Source organism: Caretta caretta, chromosome 1 (assembly GCF_965140235.1).
Source record: "Caretta caretta isolate rCarCar2 chromosome 1, rCarCar1.hap1, whole genome shotgun sequence".
NCBI lineage: Eukaryota > Metazoa > Chordata > Testudines > Cheloniidae > Caretta > Caretta caretta.
Window position 1 is genome coordinate 22612584 of NC_134206.1, and position 20651 is coordinate 22633234.

Genomic DNA, 20651 nt, shown 5'->3' on the forward strand with positions numbered 1-20651 from the left:
TCGACTTAAAGTGCTGTCTACGCTGTGCTATGTGGGTGGGAGACCTCTCCTGTGTCTTCACTAGATGCACTACATCGACACAGCTGCACCGATGTAGCTCAGTAGTTAAGACAAGCCCTTTGATAGCCTCATTTCTGCTACTGTGACTCCCAAAAGGGATTCAGACCTATACAGAGGTGAAAGTAAGCCAGTAGAGCTGGCGCTTTAAAGGGCCCAGGGCTCCCCGCAGCGGCTGGAACCCCTGGCCCTTTAAAGGGCCCCCCGAGCCCTGCTGCCGGAGCCCCAGGGTACCGGCGGCAGGGCTCCGGCGGTGATTTAAAGGGCCCAGCGCTCCGCTGCGGTTGGAACCTGGGGCCCTTTAAATCGCCCCTGAGCTCCGGGGCTCCCAGCCGTCTCTGCAGCTGGTAGCTCTGGGGGTGATTTAAAGGCCCCAGAGCTCCCAGCCACAGCTGGAGCCCTGGGGCCTTTAAAACTTGACTTAAAGGGCCCGGCCCACCTCTTCCAGTTGAGGCCACGCCCCCCTGCCCAGGACTCCGGAGTACCCATAAGTCCTTTAAGTTACTTTCACCCCTGAACCTATGAGAAGATTCAAGTGAAACTGGAACAATGCAAAATGGAGGCAATTTTCTCAGGAGGGTGAAGATGTTGATATTGGCTACATATAGGTAAGGGATGAAGATTTTCTCTCTGCCACACAAACATACTGAACAGGAATCAATCCATCATTTTATACCTCATGCAACATCCTCAAGTTTTTATTCTTCTGTCCAAATTCTTCCTGGTTTTTAGTGGAGCGGCGAAGTGGCAAGAGAATAGCTTTAAAAAGTCATCCTTAGCATACCAATGCTGAACCTACCTTTCCTGGTGACACGGCTACCTTCTTTGAGCTTTCCTGTGGTTTGTCTAAGGTTGCGTCCAGTGCATTAGAACTGCAAGATAACAACAGCAAGTTACTTAGTGTGAAACCAGCACATTGCTTTAAGGCTGTAGAAGTGAAAATTAAGCTGCCATATGCTTATAAAAAAACAACATCAAAATGTGAGGTTCTTCTGTTCAATCTGTTCTCTTTGTTTATGGAAGACTGCCACTCTTGGCATAGAGGCTGTTTACCATCCCTACAACCGTTTATGTGCCTCATCTACTACATTTGAAGTCTTCCTTTCAGATAAAATATTACAGAATACCATTTTCAGAGCCAAAATAAATTCATTAAACATGCTCGAGTGGTTGGTTGCACTATAGCTAAAGAGAAATTAAACGGCAAGGGATGGGAGAGCGGATTGTTTTTAAGTAGTAATTTTTGAAGTATTGCTCATTCATATGCAAAGATATTTTTTTAAAAATTAAGTTTATCATCCCATTCTGAGGTTATGTAATCAGGCCAGGGATAAGAAGCAGCAGCTATTTTCAATACATGGAAGCAATCATAGGTAAAGAGCTGTCTGCAGGGAGGTTTTGGGGCTGGCTCCCACTCACCACCCTGAGAGTCCACACGGTCCAGGTGCCCCTGCACGCACAGGGAGTGGAGTGGGGATCCCAAAGCAAGGGCCAGAGAGTGGAGTGGGGACTAAGTGGCTGCCCTGCAGGTAGATGGAGCAGCAGAGCTTCCAGCTCAGCATGGCCAGGGGAGGGATGACCCCCAACATCATGGCAGTCAGGAGCAGCTTCCCACCTGTCAGCTTTGCTCCCTGCTCCAGGCAAGTTCCACACAGCAGCAAGGAGAAGCTGCTGCTGTGAGAGGAGCAGGAAGGGTGAGCACCACCAGGCAGTAATGGCGCTTCCGGCTGCTGCGATGGTTGCCTGCCTACAGCCCAGTTCCTCTGGGGGTGGGAACTCAGATAGATCCGGCGGACTGCAGGGACCTGAGTCAACCAGGGCCACATGCACACAGAAAAGCAATAGAACTCAGACCCAAGGTCCCAGCTTAACACAGGCCTGGACCCTCCAACCCTTCAGGATGCAGGGACCCTAGGTCTGAGCCCTAGGTTAGCACATTGGGTGTGGACGCAAGGCGGTTACGTTCGAGCCCAGGCTTACACTGCTGTATAGATATACCCACAGAAAGCTAGGGACAGTGCTGGGTGGAGCAAGAGTCCAGCTCCCCTGCTAGAATCAATGTACCAAGTCATTTTGGTAACATGCTTAGGTAACGCTATGGCAGTGGTCACCAAGCAGTTGAACACGATTGACTGGTCAATCCTGGAGACTCCCAATCGATCGCAATCTCTGGCTGCTAAAAGTCTGGCAGTGCAGCGGGGCTGCTGCTAAGGTAGGCTCCCTGCCTGTTCCAGCCCCTCGCTGCTCCCAGAAGCAGCCAGCATATCCCCACGGCCCCAGTGGAAAGGAGGGCAGGGGTCTCTGCACGCTGTTTCTTCTGCAAGCACCGCCCCAACAGCTCCCATTGGCCAGGAATGGGGAACTGTGGCCAATGGGAGTTGCAGGGGCAGTGCCTGCAGAGAGGGGCAGCACATGGAGCCATGTGCCCCGCACCCCAGGGGCCACAGCAGCACATTGGCCCCTTCCAGGAGTGGTGTGGGGCCAGTGCAGGCAGGGAGCCTCTCTTAGCCCCGCTGTGCAGCCAACCAGGCGCTGCCCGAGGTAAGTGCCACCAGGCAGGAACCCGCACCCCAACTCCCAGCCCTGAGCCCCCTCCCGGAGCCAGCACCCCATATCCCCTCCTGAACCCCAACACTCTACCCCAGCTCGGAGCCCCCTCCAGCACCCAAACTCCCTCCCTGACCTTGAACCTCTCATCCCCCCCTGCACCCCAACTCCCTACCCCAGGCTCAGCCCAGAGTCCCCTCCCACACTGCAAACCCCTTGGCCCCAGCCCAGAGGCCACTCCCCCTCCCCAACCCCCTGCCCCAGCCTGATGAAAGTGAGTGAGGGTGGGGGAGAGTGAGCGTCGGAAAGAGGGGGGAATGGAGCGGAGGGGCGGGGCTCCAGGGAAGAGGCGGGGCAGATCCTGGGTTGCATTTACATTCAAAAAGTGGTCTTTTGAGTAGAAAGGTTGGAGACCACTGCGCTATGGTAACAGCAATAAAATGCCTACAAATGGAGAGCAGAGAAAGAGAGAAGGAGCTTATAAGGGGAAGGTTATAAGAGGAAAAGATTTCCTTATTCCATGTGATTTTGTAACTCCTCCTTAGAGGAGACCCTAAAGAGACAGAAGTGGGACTTAGTCACAGAAGATGGACAAAGATTTGGAAAACAGGTTGTAGGGCACAATCCTACATTGGCAGGAGATTGACTAGACAACCTTGTTAGGAGGTCTTTTCCCATCTTTAAACTTCTATGAATCTAACCCAGCTCAAATCCAACCCAGGTCAGTAACAAATATGTTCAGCAGCCTGTGAATTAGTCCCTGTTACCCTCACAAGAAACATCCCAGAATTGGAGTGCCCCTTGCTGGCAGGCTCAGCCAATAGGTCAAGGATTGAGAGGGCACAAAGCGAACTCATCTGACCTTAGAGGTGAGTCCTCCAAAATCAGGGATAGGCCACAATGGCAAGCGTATGTGGGGAAGTCTCAACTGCTGCTGCTGCTCATGCTGTACCTGTTAAGTGGATAAGCAGGAGATCTAGCCCCTTTTGGACATACTAAAGCTCATTTGCATTTTAAGAGTAAGTTTTGGATTGATTGAACATAAGAGACTCTAGGATTAGTGTTCGCAGACAGTGTAATTTATCAGCCCAGAGAGCCTTTTCAGGATTAAGAAACTGATTTTTTACACGATTCAGAACATAGAAGAGAGAACCTGAACTCTGCCCTTCCTTATGTGGCATATTTTACACTCTCAATCTACAGATGGAATGTTTCATCAGAGAAAATATTGACAGATTGAGTCATTCTGTTGAAATTCCTTCTGTGGAAGGTTACACCCCCAAAAACATACTTCACACACCCAGCTCACAAAGGTTATGATATGCAAGAGAAAGTATCATGGGAATTTAAACACCAAGACAAGCACTGGTTACAGCTTGGTTATTGGAGTTAGTCATTAAAGAGGGAAAAAAAGGAGCACCACCCTACAGCATCAGTGTCCAAACCTAAAGATCCATATTCTGCTCTTATTAAGTCCAGACTAGACCCAAAGTAATGCCACTGACCCTGATGTGTTCACTAGTCTGAGAGCAGAATTTGGCCCTCGGTCCTTATCCAGGGAGTTCTCCCAATGAAAAGGATTGATCCTTCCTAAGTCATTCATGGTCATAAATGCAATTTGTCTCAATAACAGTAACCAAAAATAAGGTTTAGGGATTTGATTTTACATTTCCTACCTACATCTCCCCCAGATATGCTCAAGGCCAGATCCTGAAGTCAACCATTGTTTTGCCTATGTAAAGACTGAAGATTGGGCCTGTAGCCTGCACCATTCTCTACCCAAAAAATGGTGATTGCCATCATTAAAAAGTAGCAGCATTTTCAAAAGCACCCTAGCAACTGAGGAGCCTAAGTCCCATTGGCTGTCAGTCACACTTTAGCTAAATGCCGAATCTACTTTTGAAAATGGCTCTGGTGTTTTTGAAACATTTACCCTATTATCCTGCAAAGAGATTCCAGAATTACATTAGGTTCACATTTTTAATTACAGCCATGTCTGAGAGACCAACAGTCAGTTGCCCCTTCCTTCTATTCTGAAATACATAAGGAGAACACGTCTTCAAGGATCTACTGTCTTTGAAGACAGAACCGAATGCTTCCAATATACAGGTTTACCCCTCCTAGCACCCTATGTAGGCTGCTAATCTCTCATCACACTAATCCAGCAGCCCTGGAACTGGCTTTTCCTGGCTGCTATTGATCAACTGTTGCCATTAGGAGTGGGCACACAGTTATGTCAGAACAGTACTTCAGAAGAAGTCCACCCTACAGGGGACAGAAGAAAAGGCCATTTTTAAAGAGTTGGTCTCTCCCTGCATTTTTCCCAATTCAGTGTTCTGTGTGGTTGCCTCATATATAGAAAAAATAAAAACTCGGGTGATAAAACTGCACTATATCACTTAAACTATCACTGCTACTTTCCCTTGCGTTAGCTGCACATTCTGGAGGGCAGGAGTTGGTGTTTGCATCTATGTTACATAAATGTGAAATTAAATACTCGGCACTTAAAATGGAAGGTGTTATTTAAGTGCCGAGTATTATAACTAGTTTAACTGCTGTGTGAATTGGACAGCTCTCTAGCCAGTGGAATTGCAGTGTAAATAGGAATTACAGGCCTATGTTCCCCACTGAAGGACACAGGGCAAAGGCTAGTTCCTTTACTCTGAACGTGTCTAAAACAGTATGACATTTTCTGACATGGCTGGAGCAGTAAACGATACGGGTTGTAAAATTTATTCAGCTTCACACTAGTTTGGAACTAGGACCGGAAAAAAAAAGGTCATTAAGATCTTCCCCTACCCCCTACAGAAAAACCACTCTACAATATGTGAACCAGTTACAGCTGCTTTCAGAACTAGCCCTTTACATCCATACAGAAAGAAAAAAGAAAACTAAATACCATAGGTTGTTGCAGTGAGCATTTAGGGAATAACCAATAGCTTTTAAAAAATGTTGAGATAGCAGCTTACTTGCTTAAAAAAGAAAAAAAATATAGTTAAGTTTGACATATCACCAAATATTGTTAGAGGTTCTCCTGGCAGTTTCTTGCCAAAACTTGTCCTTTCAATCAGTCCCATAGCAGGTACCTGACCAACAAGTGATCCACATTGTAATGGTACAAGTAATAATGCATAAGGCTTTTGTTAGTTTCAGAATATAGTTTTGCTTTCCATGATGACTGTACAATTAACAGAAGTGGGCTACACAGGTTAGCGTTTGAGAAGTTGTGGAATAAGCTTTTATGATTAAACAACATGAAAAGGAAAAGCAGCAGCTATCCAGTACTCTCCATAAGTGATAAATAATTTGTTATTCATCTTTTAATGCTAAGAACCAACTGAAGAAAACTAAGTACAGTAGCTAACAATGTCAATTTTAGCAGCAACCTTCAATATGTCTCTTAATTAAGATGGTCTGTGGAGCAGATACCTATCACCGCTGTTAAACTTAATTATTGGGGGGGAATTGCTGTGACAAAGCAGCTCTGGCATTATCATTCCTCAAATTTATTTGACCCTTTTCAGTCTGGTTTTAGGTCTGGGTATGACAGAGACTATTCTGGTTTCACTGGACAATGATCTCCTTTTGGAGACAGGCAAAGATCAGGTATCCATGATGAATTTGTTAGACCCGTCAGTAACCTTTGATGCCACTGACCGCTTGGGCCGACACCATATCTGCAGGCCATGAAAGTGGGAGATGGAGCTGCACTTGAACAACTGTTCTTTTCAGAATTCTATTCTGTAATCTCTCGTTTAATCTGTAGCCGAGGCTGCTAGCAGATACAGATGGTTTGGGCTGTAGAGTCATCAGCAGACAGATATTCAGCTTTACATATTTTTCCATTGGACCTAGTCAGTGCAATCGCTCAATTGGCCCACTCTCTTGGATTTAAAATAACTGTTTGAAGATCAACCCAGAGTAGATTAAGTTAACATTGACAGACTGAGAGAAAACGTTCAGAAGAATTATTGTTTGTATTATGGTAGCACCCCCAACCTAGATGAGGGCTGCATTATGATGTGCACAATACAAATTTGTAGCAGGCTTTGTCTGTTACAATGAGCTTAATCAAATACAAGGCAGATAAGAGCTTGGAGGGGAAACAGACAGAGATAAAATTGCTTGCTCATTGTGACAACTGGTCAACAGTATAACCAGGAATAGAATGCAGGTCTCCTGAGTCTCAAGTCCAGCATCCTACCCACCGAGCCATGCTGGAGGTAATAGCTGCCCTTTCAATTGACAGATTACGCTCACCTTTGGTTACTTTGGCTCCCAGTCTAGAGGTTTTGTTGGTTCCTCAGCTGTTTCTGGAGAATCAATGTACAAGTGGCAGGTAAGAGCAATTTTTTTCTGTTTGTGTTTAGCTTCAAGATTGTCACCTTTCTTTTCAAATGGAGACCTCTATAGCAAAGGTCCCCAAACTTTTTACCTCACATCCTCACTTACCTCTGTCCGCCCTCCCACCCCCTGGAACCGGGAGCAGAGCCACAGATGGGGTAAGGGGGCCAAGCCCGCAGCTGGTGGTGGGGGCAGTAGTGGAGCTGGATGGCACTCCCTCTCTGCGCCCCCCCCTCGGGGGGCTGGCCCAGGCCCCAATCACATACGCCCTGAACATTCCTCTGTGCCCCCCTTGGGGGACGCCCCACCATTTGGGGACCTCTGTGCTACAGCTTTGCACGTTCCTGTCACCTCTGAACTGGATTACTGCATTCTGTGGGTGTCTCACAAAGAGTATATTTCACTTTCACTCCAATGATCATTCCAATTCATTTCCAGCTATCAATGGAATAGGTGGAGATGATTTAAAAACAACAACAACAACAAACAACAACCAAAAAACAAAAAAACTGACAAGTCGTCTATACTGCTATAAGTCAGGTCCTGGGCATCTCCGAGCCCACCTCTCTCCAGGCTTTACCATGACAGTTGAAATTATCGGGGATTCTCAACCTGTCTAATTTTGTGAATGTCTTGGACAGGATGTTCTCAATGGAAAAAACTCTATCCTGGGAACTGCTTCACCATTGGTCCAGAAGTCTCAGGGTGCTGGTATCAGATTGAGTATTCTATACTCCTGATCTAGCCCCAAATCTGCTCACAGTCATGCTAGCAGCACCAAAGTAACAGGAAACTGCTCTCAATTAAGCCACCTCCTACTATCTGTTACGCTCAATGGAAAAATCCAGTGGCTGCTACCCTGCTATTTGTGGCTGCCACGACCTTGGCACCTCAGTTTGGCCCATTATCCTAACTGGAGAATGGAAGATCCCTGAGTCACTTCTGGAAATCAACCCAGACTGCATACATCCAAGGCAGCTTCCAGTCTCCACCTGTCCTATGGTGTGTGTTTACGTGAACACATGTGAGACTGTGTTTTATAAACCCCTGGCTTGTCTCCTCAGAGTGAAAGTTGCCAAAGATGGAAGTCATGGTGCTTCCAGGAACATCTGAATGCACAAACCATGACATGTCAAGCTACTGCAGATGTGAATTTCCACTGCAATTTGATGACAATGTGATGTTTTCAAGGCTTGAAAGTCCCCTTGCATTAAATGCCAGAAATATTTATGTGAAATGCTGAAAAAGGAAACACACGAGTCACAAATTATACACAGCCCTAATTAATACACAAAAAGTCAAGTTACTGACTCCATCTCAGAGAACGCTTTCTTACCTTTGATTGGATTTCACGTCCCCTTCTTCTATCTCTTCCCTGATACCAGATAGCTCCGCTGGGACAGAAACTTCCTTATTGACATTGTTCACCCAACTGTTCTTTGTTTTATCTGATTTGTTCTGACTCTGCTCAGCTAAAATAGGAAACAAGACCAAAAGTTATCTCTCATTATGTTCATGTAGGTTTCCACTGCAGGTAAATACAGGCAAGTAGTTCCAATAGGTTTTAAAATTATTTCACAAACACATTGTACTAGGATTACAGGTAAGGGTACATCGAGACATCTAGAGTAAATAAGTGTGTGGGGTTCTCATTTTATCATCCCCAATTGTAATATCCACTGCACCAAGAGTCCTAAATGTTAAAGCAATTCTAATTGGTAAAATATCCTGCAACCAATGAATTAGCAGCGGTGTTCTTGTATTTCTTACAGCAGCTAAAGGCTCATTGAATGTAATGTCAGTACAATGAGGAGTCTTAACCGCACAATATTTGGTGGTCAAATGAAAAGGAGGGTTCTGTAAAATATGGGTTCTCAATTAACATGAGTCAAGGTGGTAGGACCATTTTGCCCCCTTCCTATATTGCTAAATTGGAGGGGGGTCCTGGAACCCCAGCTAATTGGTGTATTTGGGAGGGGCAGGAAGGAGGTTGTCCCTGGATGGAACCTACAGAGAACCACTGCAGTAGAAGAAATACAAACTAGTATGTGAAAACTTGAACGGTGATCATACAATTGAGTTTGGTTGGGCTTTTTTTTTTCTTTTGGAGGGGGAGGAGAAATCCTACTTTGCTGAAGTCACAAAGCACTCCATGAAGTTTTAGGAACATTTTTATATGGCCTTCTGTACTTCTGCAGTACTCCTGAAAACAAGATTAATTCTCAGTGTGCAGAAATAGAAGTGCCACATTCAGGTGTACATTTTCACAGAGCATTGCTGTGAGGGAAATTGTTTAATCACTTTATGAGTCATTGGAGCTAAACAATTCTGTGTAGTTTACAAGTCAGATTTAAGCCAGTTTTGAATGTCCTAATATGTAACCTTGCCGGTTCAAGTAATTGCATGCTTGTGAATAAATGATTGCTCCTTCAAGTTGCATGGTGGCCGACACAGAACTTTATACGCAAAAAGAAAAGGAGTACTTGTGGCACCTTAGAGACTAACCAATTTATTTGAGCATGAGCTTTCGTGAGCTACAGCTCACTTCATCAGATGTTCATCAGTTCATCAGAACTTTATGTTAGACATAGAGAAACTCTTTACCTAGAGCTTAAACACACAATCTGAAATGTTATGGACTATCAGTTCTAAATGAGAAAGAATGCAAAGAGGTTTCTTCTTGCCCATTTCTGGTCCCCTGTATTTCTCTTTGTTTTAGGCCTTCTCTTGTTCACACAGACAGACAAGAGTACTTTTCAAAGTGATCAGACTACCGCTAACCAAACATGATCTCCATATTTGATTCTACACTTGCACTAAGGACAGGCAAATCAGTTTAATAAGAATTGAGGCAGGATAATCTCAGTTCAGAGACAGGGATGAGTTTTAGTTATACAAACCTTACAATTTGCTACTTTAAGTCTATCCATGGAACTGACATGGGTAAATTTTCTAGCAAAGCAAATGACTTTACGTAGCACACAGATTAATCATAAATAGGGTCCATGCTAACAATAAGGGTCACAAGTTTCATCAAACACTGACAACAGAAGTACCTTATTTTTACAGGTTCTCTCAAAACCAGAAAGAAATAAACAAACTTCCAATGATCAGAGCTGTTTTCATCATAAAAACTACATGAGAAAAGATATTAAGTTTAGAGAAAAGAATATATCCTTATACCTACATTAATAATGAATAATGATTTTTGAGACTTACATTGCATGATCAGATGACCATAAGCCACCTTACTAACACCTTAATTAATAGCACAGTACTTCCTTTTGCCACAGGGATGTTATCCCCATGAATAGATGAGCAATCAGGTACTGAATTCCAGTTGAAGCACCTCTGATTACCTACCACAAATAAAAAGCACCAGACTTCAGGGGTCACAAGTTGAACACCCAAAAGCTGGGGCATCCCAAATCAGTGGTCATTTGAGCCCTTGTGATATGCTCAGGGTCACACAAGGAGCTGTCAGCAGAGCTAGGAACAGAACCCCAGTGAAAGGGTCCAATTCTGTAAGCATAAGACAATCCTTCCCATCCACATTTCTAGTTAGTATTAACAGGATGTGTTGACAGAAGAATGTACTTCACACAATAAACAGCAAACATACCTCTTCTACCCCAATTCTTGCTCAGGAGGAGATTGCATTATTTTTGTACAGCACCTTCAAAGATGCAAAATATCTTTGGTGCGCTAACTAAGCGGATCGTCACTATACCAGGATCCCTGAAGTAAACTTACCTATTGTTGTGGGTTTCCTTCTTATTGATGCTCTAATGATATCTGCTCCATGTATTTTATCTCTGTGCCTCTTTGACTTTGCTTCATAAAACCACTGCCCACTCATATTCTTTAGCTGATTGTCATTCTTAATTTTTTCTGGTAAATGCCTGCAAAAGGGAAAAAGATTGTGCTTATTTGTGTGAACAAAATAATGTCAGGCACAGTAGCTATGGATAGGAAATACTAGGTCAGATAAGAATGACCAAAAAGGGAAGGAAGGAAGGAAAAAAAAAAAGGGGACACTGGCTCTCTTCAGTACTGAAGGCTATATAATAGATGGGGAAAATATACAGCAGTGGTATTAAAAAGCTAACAGTCAGTTTTCCTGCTGCTTCATCCTTCTTCCTACTCCTACTAGATTAGGCAGAACGTCTGCTTTAAAAATGCAGTCGTCATAGATCCACTCATGAAATCCTTGCTCAGTCTTTCATCAAGCAGAACTCCCACTGAAGTGAGCTGGGCCCTGGGTAGAGCTGGGCAAATTTTCTGGACAAATAGTTTATTCGACCAAAGCTATTCATAAATTTGGGTCAAATTCAGCAAATGGTTTCAGCCAGAGGGAGAAAAAAACCCAAAAAGGAGTCAAAATGTTTTGTTTCAACATTGAAGTGTTTCAAAATGTAGCTAGATTTCAACAAGTTTAAACATGAAATTAATAAAAATAAAACAATTTGCCTAGATTTAACCCCATTTTATATTGGAGTACTTGGTTGATTTAAACAATTAATTATTTATTTATATAGTGCCAAAAAGCATACACAGAAACTCAGAAGAGAGGTCCCTGCCCAAGCAGCTCACAGTGTAAATGCATCACTGAAAAACCTTCAATAGTCTGTTCAGAAAAGAGTTTCGGATAAGTCTTCAAAGCAAGCAATTCAACTTTACATGCTGCATAGCGCATCATGCTTCTTTATTGGAGAGTGCACATTTCAGTTTCAACTCATCTGAATACTTTTCATAGCAGTCTTACAAGTACTACTATCCCTTACACATTCTTAAGAACTAGATCATTTTTGTCCCCAACCTGAATAGACACTATGTACAGACAGGGGCCTGATTTTCACATTGGACATGTACTTTCACCGGGGCAATTTTGCACAACAAATCAAAGAAAAGCATGAATAAAATCTTAGAAGGGAACTCACTGTGGGAATACAATTAATGAGAATTGGGCATTCAGCTCCCCTAAGTAAATATGAAAAATCCCACCTTTCATTCTCTGTTGAAGAAATTTGGTTCACGAAGATACTTAAGCACTTTCATTTTAGCAGACAGCCTACAAGATATAAACGGTCCTCAAATTCACCTGGAGCCTTCTCTAAACAGTCCAGTTAACTACATTTCAGAGATCATGGTTTATGTGTTTGCTACTCTCCAAAAGTGCTCTCAAGCATAAACTTTGATCATGTTCTGTGATCCTTTCCCAAAACATGCATGACGTGATCATGGTGCATTACTATTCTCTTGAGCTTCAATCATGCCACTAGGTTACTTTGTGAACTCAAAGGCTTATTTAATTTGAAAGTCAATGGTGTCTGAATTTCTGGCATCTGGGCATGGTAGTTGGAGTGGGATGTTTTTGTTGCCTAACTATCAGGCTGGTGAAAGCCAGGTTCCTTTAAATGGTGTGCTTGAACCCCAGCAGGGTCAACGCAGTCCTTAAACTTTCCAAGATAAAGAACCAGAATTTATAGGTTAAAAGTCTTGTGGACAAGGCCTTACCCTCACCTGTTTTATACCTACTTAAGAGTTTTCATGTCATAGAATCATAGAATCATAGAATATCAGGGTTGGAAGGGACCCCAGAAGGTCATCTAGTCCAACCCCCTGCTCAAAGCAGGACCAATTCCCAGTTAAATCATCCCAGCCAGGGCTCTGTCAAGCCTGACCTTAAAAACCTCTAAGGAAGGAGATTCCACCACCTCCCTAGGTAACGCATTCCAGTGTTTCACCACCCTCATAGTGAAAAAGTTTTTCCTAATATCCAATCTAAACCTCCCCCACTGCAACTTGAGACCATTACTCCTCGTTCTGTCATCTGCTACCACTGAGAACAGTCTAGAGCCATCCTCTTTGGAACCCCCTTTCAGGTAGTTGAAAGCAGCTATCAAATCCCCCCTCATTCTTCTCTTCTGCAGGCTAAACAATCCCAGCTCCCTCAGCCTCTCCTCATAACTCATGTGTTCCAGTCCCCTAATCATTTTTGTTGCCCTTCGCTGGACTCTCTCCAATTTATCCACATCCTTCTTGAAGTGTGGGGCCCAAAACTGGACACAGTACTCCAGATGAGGCCTCACCAATGTCGAATAGAGGGGAACGATCACGTCCCTCGATCTGCTCGCTATGCCCCTACTTATACATCCCAAAATGCCATTGGCCTTCTTGGCAACAAGGGCACACTGCTGACTCATATCCAGCTTCTCGTCCACTGTCACCCCTAGGTCCTTTTCCGCAGAACTGCTGCCTAGCCATTCGGTCCCTAGTCTGTAGCTGTGCATTGGGTTCTTCCGTCCTAAGTGCAGGACCCTGCACTTATCCTTATTGAACCTCATCAGATTTCTTTTGGCCCAATCCTCCAATTTGTCTAGGTCTTTCTGTATCCTATCCCTCCCCTCCAGCGTATCTACCACTCCTCCCAGTTTAGTATCATCCGCAAATTTGCTGAGAGTGCAATCCACACCATCCTCCAGATCATTTATGAAGATATTGAACAAAACCGGCCCCAGGACCGACCCTTGGGGTACTCCACTTGATACCGGCTGCCAACTAGATATGGAGCCATTGATCACTACCCGTTGAGCCCAACAATCTAGCCAGCTTTCTACCCACCTTGTAGTGCATTCATCCAGCCCATACTTCCTTAACTTGCTGACAAGAATACTGTGGGAGACCGTGTCAAAAGCTTTGCTAAAGTCAAGAAACAATACATCCACTGCTTTCCCTTCATCCACAGAACCAGTAATCTCATCATAAAAGGCGATTAGATTAGTCAGGCATGACCTTCCCTTGGTGAATCCATGCTGGCTGTTCCTGATCACTTTCCTCTCATGCAAGTGCTTCAGGATTGATTCTTTGAGGACCTGCTCCATGATTTTTCCAGGGACTGAAGTGAGGCTGACTGGCCTGTAGTTCCCAGGATCCTCCTTCTTCCCTTTTTTAAAGATTGGCACTACATTAGCCTTTTTCCAGTCATCTGGGACTTCCCCGGTTCGCCACGAGTTTTCAAAGATAATGGCCAATGGCTCTGCAATCACAGCCGCCAATTCCTTCAGCACTCTCGGATGCAACTCGTCCGGCCCCATGGACTTGTGCACGTCCAGCTTTTCTAAATAGTCCCTAACCACCTCTATCTCCACAGAGGGCTGGCCATCTCTTCCCCATTTTGTGATGCCCAGCGTAGCAGTCTGGGAGCTGACCTTGTTAGTGAAAACAGAGGCAAAAAAAGCATTGAGTACATTAGCTTTTTCCACATCCTCTGTCACTAGTTTGCCTCCCTCATTCAGTAAGGGGCCCACACTTTCCTTGGCTTTCTTCTTGTTGCCAACATACCTGAAGAAACCCTTCTTGTTACTCTTGACATCTCTGGCTAGCTGCAGCTCCAGGTGCGATTTGGCCCTCCTGATAACATTCCTACATGCCCGAGCAATATTTTTATACTCTTCCCTGGTCATATGTCCAACCTTCCACTTCTTGTAAGCTTCTTTTTTATGTTTAAGATCCGCTAAGATTTCACCATTAAGCCAAGCTGGTCGCCTGCCATATTTACTATTCTTTCGACTCATCGGGATGGTTTGTCCCTGTAACCTCAACAGGGATTCCTTGAAATACAGCCAGCTCTCCTGGACTCCTTTCCCCTTCAAGTTAGTCCCCCAGGGGATCCTGGCCATCCGTTCCCTGAGGGAGTCGAAGTCTGCTTTCCTGAAGTCCAGGGTCCGTATCCTGCTGCTTACCTTTCTTCCCTGTGTCAGGATCCTGAACTCAACCAACTCATGGTCACTGCCTCCCAGATTCCCATCCACTTTTGCTTCCCCCACTAATTCTACCCGGTTTGTGAGCAGCAGGTCAAGAAAAGCGCCCCCCCTAGTTGGCTCCTCTAGCACTTGCGCCAGGAAATTGTCCCCTACGCTTTCCAAAAACTTCCTCGATTGTCTATGCACCGCTGTATTGCTCTCCCAGCAGATATCAGGAAAATTAAAGTCACCCATGAGAATCAGGGCATGCGATCTAGTAGCTTCCTCATCCACCTCATCCCCCTGGTCCGGTGGTCTATAGCAGACTCCCACCACTACATCACTCTTGTTGCACACACTTCTAACTTAATCCAGAGACACTCAGGTTTTTCTGCACTCTTCTCTGAAGAGAGAGATGGCCTCAGTGCCCTGGCCAAGACATTTCTTCTCTTTTACGTCTGAGCACTGTGCTAAGTGTCAGTTCACCTGGCTGCTGCCCACTGCTAGAGATATGATGGCCTTTCAGTAGTGGGTGCAGTGAGGAGTGTATATACACAGTAGTATAGGTTAGGTGCTTGACCTTTTCATTTATACAGTGCCCCATCTTTGTATTCTCTGACTAGTTACTTTCCCCTCATTAATTGTAATAGGAGTCTACAATGGCATTGCAGCCATGGTCAACACAGAATAGGCTAATTCAACTCTTCACAAATGTGTGCGATCATGATAAAATTTTCAAGCAAAAACAGAGAGACCAGGAACCAGATTGGTGTTGCATCTGGAGCTTCCCACCAGCCAAACCACAGCAAGACATTTTGAGGCCCCCTGTGAAAGAACGTAGGCGGGCCCCTTTAATTAATAATATTCCATTACCAATTTAATCAAAGTATGCAAACTACATACATAAATTCACAAAGAGCAACTGGCTGCAAATACCTTCAAAGCTAAACAAATAAGTAAATAACTAGCCCGTTGCGTTTAACCCTTCTCAGGTCTCTAAGTGATGCTTTGCATCCCTTGGAGTCATACAACCCAGGTATTTGAAGTGCTCAACACACTCCAGTGTCTCCTCAGATTTGGGTAGGAATATCTTCACTTTTTCAACGGACCTAGATGACACCATTGTCTGTCTTTTCATGTTATATCTTTAGATCTAAATTCTCACCTTCCTCCACTATTTGCACCTTCTCTTGTGACAATCTGTTTAAGCTTCATCAGAGGAAGGTTAAGCCTCAAGACTGAGGTATCCAGATCTAGTTTGGATTACCCTGATATTTGACATGGACTGCCTGTTTGGACTATAACTTGATGAACTGATTCTGGAAAGGACTTTATTTTTCAATTCAGCAGCTCACCATTTCTACTATGAAACTGACCTGGGAAACTTTATTCATATCTGTAGGTATAATGACCTTTTAACCACAATACTCTCTCTCTTTTCTTTTAAGAAGTCTTAGTTTTGTTCATAAGAATTGGCTATCAGAGTGTACTTGGGTATAATCTGAAATATTCATTGACCTGGTGGGTAATGTGCCTGATCCCTTGGGATGGGTAGAACTTGATACATGGTGAATACGATTTTAAATCGTCCTCACTCTATTTGTCTTGGATGGTCTGGGTGGAAGCCCAAGGCTGGATTGCTTTAAGGGAGCTGGTTTTTTTGGGTTCTGGGTAAACAGCAAAGTATTGTAGAAGCTGTTTTGTTGCTGGCTTGGTGAATCTAACTATTAGAATAACCACAGTTGCCCCATTCTTTGCAGTTTGCCCTGATCGAGCAATCTCAGTGAAGCTCCCCCGTGACCCTGGTCACAAGACCCTAGAGAAATACTGCAGTGCATCGTCTTGAAGAGAATTGTGTCCACGAGAGAGAACTTTCTGGCTGAAGAATAAGACAGTTTTAGACCCAAAAGAGGTATAGGGGAGCAAATATTTCATCTGCATGTGTTAAGTGAGAAAGTGCTGGAGAATAATGGGAAAGTGGTCCATATTTTTGTGGATTTAACTAGACATTTGACAGCTCATGGCACAAACTTCTCTGGGCACTCCTGCAGCTGGCTGGAGTGATGAAAAGTGATAAGGCTGACAAATGCTAGTATCCACCTACAAACTGCTTTCCTTTTAAGCATTTATCCTGAAAATCACAATTTCACAGTGAGACAGGACATTGAGGCAGAACACTCAACCATATAGCAAACCCAAGTTTCAAGGAGTTCTCCACAATATTCTGGTCCTGTTTTTTATGGACTGAGGTGCTAGGCACTGCTGCATGGTTCACTATTACAGATGATCCTGCACATGAAAACAAAGTGAGCAGTAACAGGCCTTTGTACTTATACAGCACCATTCACTTCCAAACCCCTCAGTCTCTGTCTTAACTCATCCCCTTCACCCCACTACTGCCCTCACAGTATTAAAAACAATCACAGAACTAACAAGATATATGACAACCACCACACTGATCACCTGGCTTGTATTCTTTATCCCCTCTACCCTCACCTGCCTTAAACTTCAGACAGGGGCTGTTGCTTTCTATCAGTTTGTATCATGCTTAGCACATTTTGGGAGCTCTTGCAACAATAAATATTTATATATGAACAGCTGTTCGACCCAAAAAGGGTTCACCATTAAAAAGTGAACATGTGTCACTGATGTGTTCTGTTCTAGGCACAGGAAGAAAGTGTGTGGTAACTGCTGGCAAATGCTGGCTTTTTAAATAGCAACCACTTTTTCTAGAAATACCTGTCAGAATCTCTCTCCTGCAACAGCAGTACCAAACAGAGACACAGGGTGAAATTTTCAAAAGCACTCAAGTCCCATTGTCAAGTGATTTAGGCACATGGGAGTGTAAATCAATGGGATTTACGTGCCAGGGTGAAATCACTTGTGAAAATGGGAATTAGGAGTCTAAAACACATAGGCACTTGCAAAAATGTTACCTAGTCTGTGGGACCAAAATAATTCAAGAACAGAAGATGAGGATCAAATGATGTGTTAGCCAACAGGGTGAAGATATACCTATTGAGAATATTTTTGTACCTTCAGCAATAAACCTTTAAGGCAGAAGACAGCTACGAACATTTGCAAAGCACATGAATAACTGTTTAAACATTAAGCTGTGCATGAACATTCCTCTTCAGTCTGCATAAGTTTATATAACCTGTATAAACTGCTACTTCTTTGGGACTGCATTTGTAGCTAAGCCCAAAGGTTTTATGATCAGTACTCAAGGCTCCAGATCAAGGATTGTATGTAACCTCTCTGCAAACAGAGTCATTGAGACTCAGTTTCCATTTGGCTGGTGCAAATGAGATAGCCCTGTGATTTTGACAAGGTAAAGAAACTGTTTCTGTGTTTGTTTCATTTAAATTAAGATAGTTAAAATAAGCATTTTTCTACTGCATAGTAAAGTTTTAAAACTGTTAAGTCAAGGTTCAGTTGTAAACTTTTTAAACAACCATAATATTTTGTTCAGAGTTACAAACATTTCAGAGTCACGAACAACCTCCATTCCCAAGGTGTTCATAATTCTGAGGTTCTACTGTATTTCATTTTAGCCTCATTGTTCAATGTATGGCCCTAGGCCTCATTTACTGCGCACTATTTAAATCCTGAAGACAGAATTATTAATTTCCTCATAGGCTTTTCTATGGCACTCATCACTATGGTATCCGAGTGCTTCACAAACAAATGAATTTATTTTCACAGATGCTCTTTCAATGGCTGTGTTCCTGGGCACTCCAATCCCTTGTAATAAGGTTTTCATTCCAAATCCCTACTTTTCCTTCCCCCCACAGAGGCATGCATCATGCAAAACCACCCCAGGATTACAGCTGATGTTTCTAAAGCATAGATAGAGAAACAAGGGTGCCCTGTGATATGAGGGAAGTGGTATTATCCCCATTTTACAGATGGGGAATGAAGGCTGAGAGATTAAGTATCCACTAATTTTGGGTGCTCAATCTGAGACACCTAGAACCAGTTTTGTGGTTTTTTTGTTTGTTTGTTTTTTTTACACAGAATAAATAGCATTATATAGGACTACTTCATATGTTCAAATCACAGGCCCCATGGACCTCAGTTGCTGTGGTGTGTGCTCAGTGCCAGGATCTCAAGTTGGGCACCCACAAAATGAGACACACCCAGTTTGTGGCTACCTGTGAACATTGTGATTTGTCATTCAAAGCTATCTCTGCCCGCTGTGCAGCATGCAATGTATCCCTTAAACACTGCCATCCATATCCCAAACGTGACTGCATTTCAATTGTACTGTATGTATTTCATCTGTCAAAAGCTTAGGGATCTATTAGGATGGAAGTTGCATGTGCACATTAATTTCTAGCACATTACAATGTACAATTGGCTGTTAACTTAGTGCAGTACACATAGTGCAGTTCAGTCTTTCACTAGGCAGCAGGGTGGATAAAAATCAATGATTTTAAAAAAAATCAGATTTTTTTTAATTTAAATCGGATTTTTTTGATAAAATGTTTTTGAGGAAAAAAGCAATCTAAAGATAGTTTACATTAAGATACATTATAGCTCAAAGATATCTCCTCACAGAATAGAGATTATAAATCCTAATTCTATAGTATGAGACAATATATTCATGTAATGTTTAAGAAAAATTTTGTAAATGAGTTCCAATACTTCATGGATTAGGGACCCAATCTTATGGGGCTCCAGGGGATTCTGTAGGTTAATCTTTCTATCTACCCAATGGGACTCAGTGCTCAGTCTAGAAGATACCATCAGAGATGCTTAGTTTTGCAGTCCTCAAACTGTGGATTTGTGCATCCAGAGATACATACTTGTTAACAGAAAAGGAGTACTTGTGGCATCTTAGAGACTAACCAATTTATTTGAGCATGAGCTTTCGTGAGCTACAGCTTGATTATCATACACATTGTGAAGAGAGTGGTCACTTTGGATGGGCTATTACCAGCAGGAGAGTGAGTTTGGGGCGGGGGGGGGGCGGAGGGTGAGAAAACCTGGATTTGTGCTGGAAATGGCCCAACTTGATGATCACTTTAGATAAGCTATTACCAGCAGGACAGTGGGGTGGGAGGAGGTATTGTTTCATGGTCTCTGTGTGTATATAATGTCTTCTGCAGTTTCCACGGTATGCATCCGATGAAGTGAGCTGTAGCTCACGAAAGCTCATGCTCAAATAAATTGGTTAGTCTCTAAGGTGCCACAAGTACTCCTTTTCTTTTTGCAAAGACAGACTAACATGGCTGTTACTCTGATACTTGTTAACAGCAAAAATGTTTTTAAATAAATAAAATATAGAGGTGAGAAACAACAGACCTCAACACTATTGTCCCTCTGTCAATCCCTTACCTCTTTCTAAAAGTGCAAAGTTTCAAAAGGTTCAATAAATTGAAGATTGTTGGGGGCGGAATAGATCTGGACAAGGAGAAGAAGTCTGGAGATAAATGTGAGTAGGGAGGGAGAGGCAGTAGAAACAAAAGTGAAACTGTTTGAGCAGCATATTCCAGAAGTCTTGAGGTCTTTCTGAGTGTAGCCTTCATTGATTTGAGATCTACCATACCATTCTCTCACTAGAAGGGAAAACCTATAATGGCAGCAGGCCATAAAAGAAACCCAGTTTGGGAATATTTTAATGAAGTTCCTCTACCTGTGGGTAAGACAGACATGCATGCAAAATGGAAACAGTTCCACAAAGAAATGCAAGGCCTGGTTGCCCGAATGAAACATCATGAGAAGTGTTCCTTCTCAGGAGGAACCGTGTTGAAGACGATGAAAGGAACATGTCTGAACATGCAGGATCTTCAGGTTGGTACATTTTTTTATTTCATACTTCTTTCTTAAGGACTGCCTGTCTTCCTTCTCGACTATTCTTGAATTCTCATGTTTGAGCAAAAATTATAGTTGTTACTCTATGGTACTATCATTTTAGATGCAGTTGTGATAAAAAATAAACAGCTGAAATAGGCA

At 43.4% G+C, this 20651-nt stretch overlaps 1 protein-coding gene across 6 annotated transcripts in view; it reads right to left on the minus strand.

Annotated features, from left to right (window-relative positions):
• SYTL2 (synaptotagmin like 2) overlaps nt 1–20651 on the minus strand; it is an 86543-nt gene that overhangs the window by 33941 nt on the left and 31951 nt on the right. For all 6 annotated transcript variants that reach the window (XM_075126510.1, XM_075126505.1, XM_075126499.1 and 3 more), the window contains exons 3-5: nt 10702–10850; nt 8285–8420; nt 857–929 (exon numbers count right to left, since the gene is read on the minus strand). In XM_075126510.1, coding sequence (XP_074982611.1) covers nt 857–929; nt 8285–8420; nt 10702–10850 — 358 coding nt within the window. The remainder of the gene's footprint in view (nt 1–856; nt 930–8284; nt 8421–10701; nt 10851–20651) is intronic.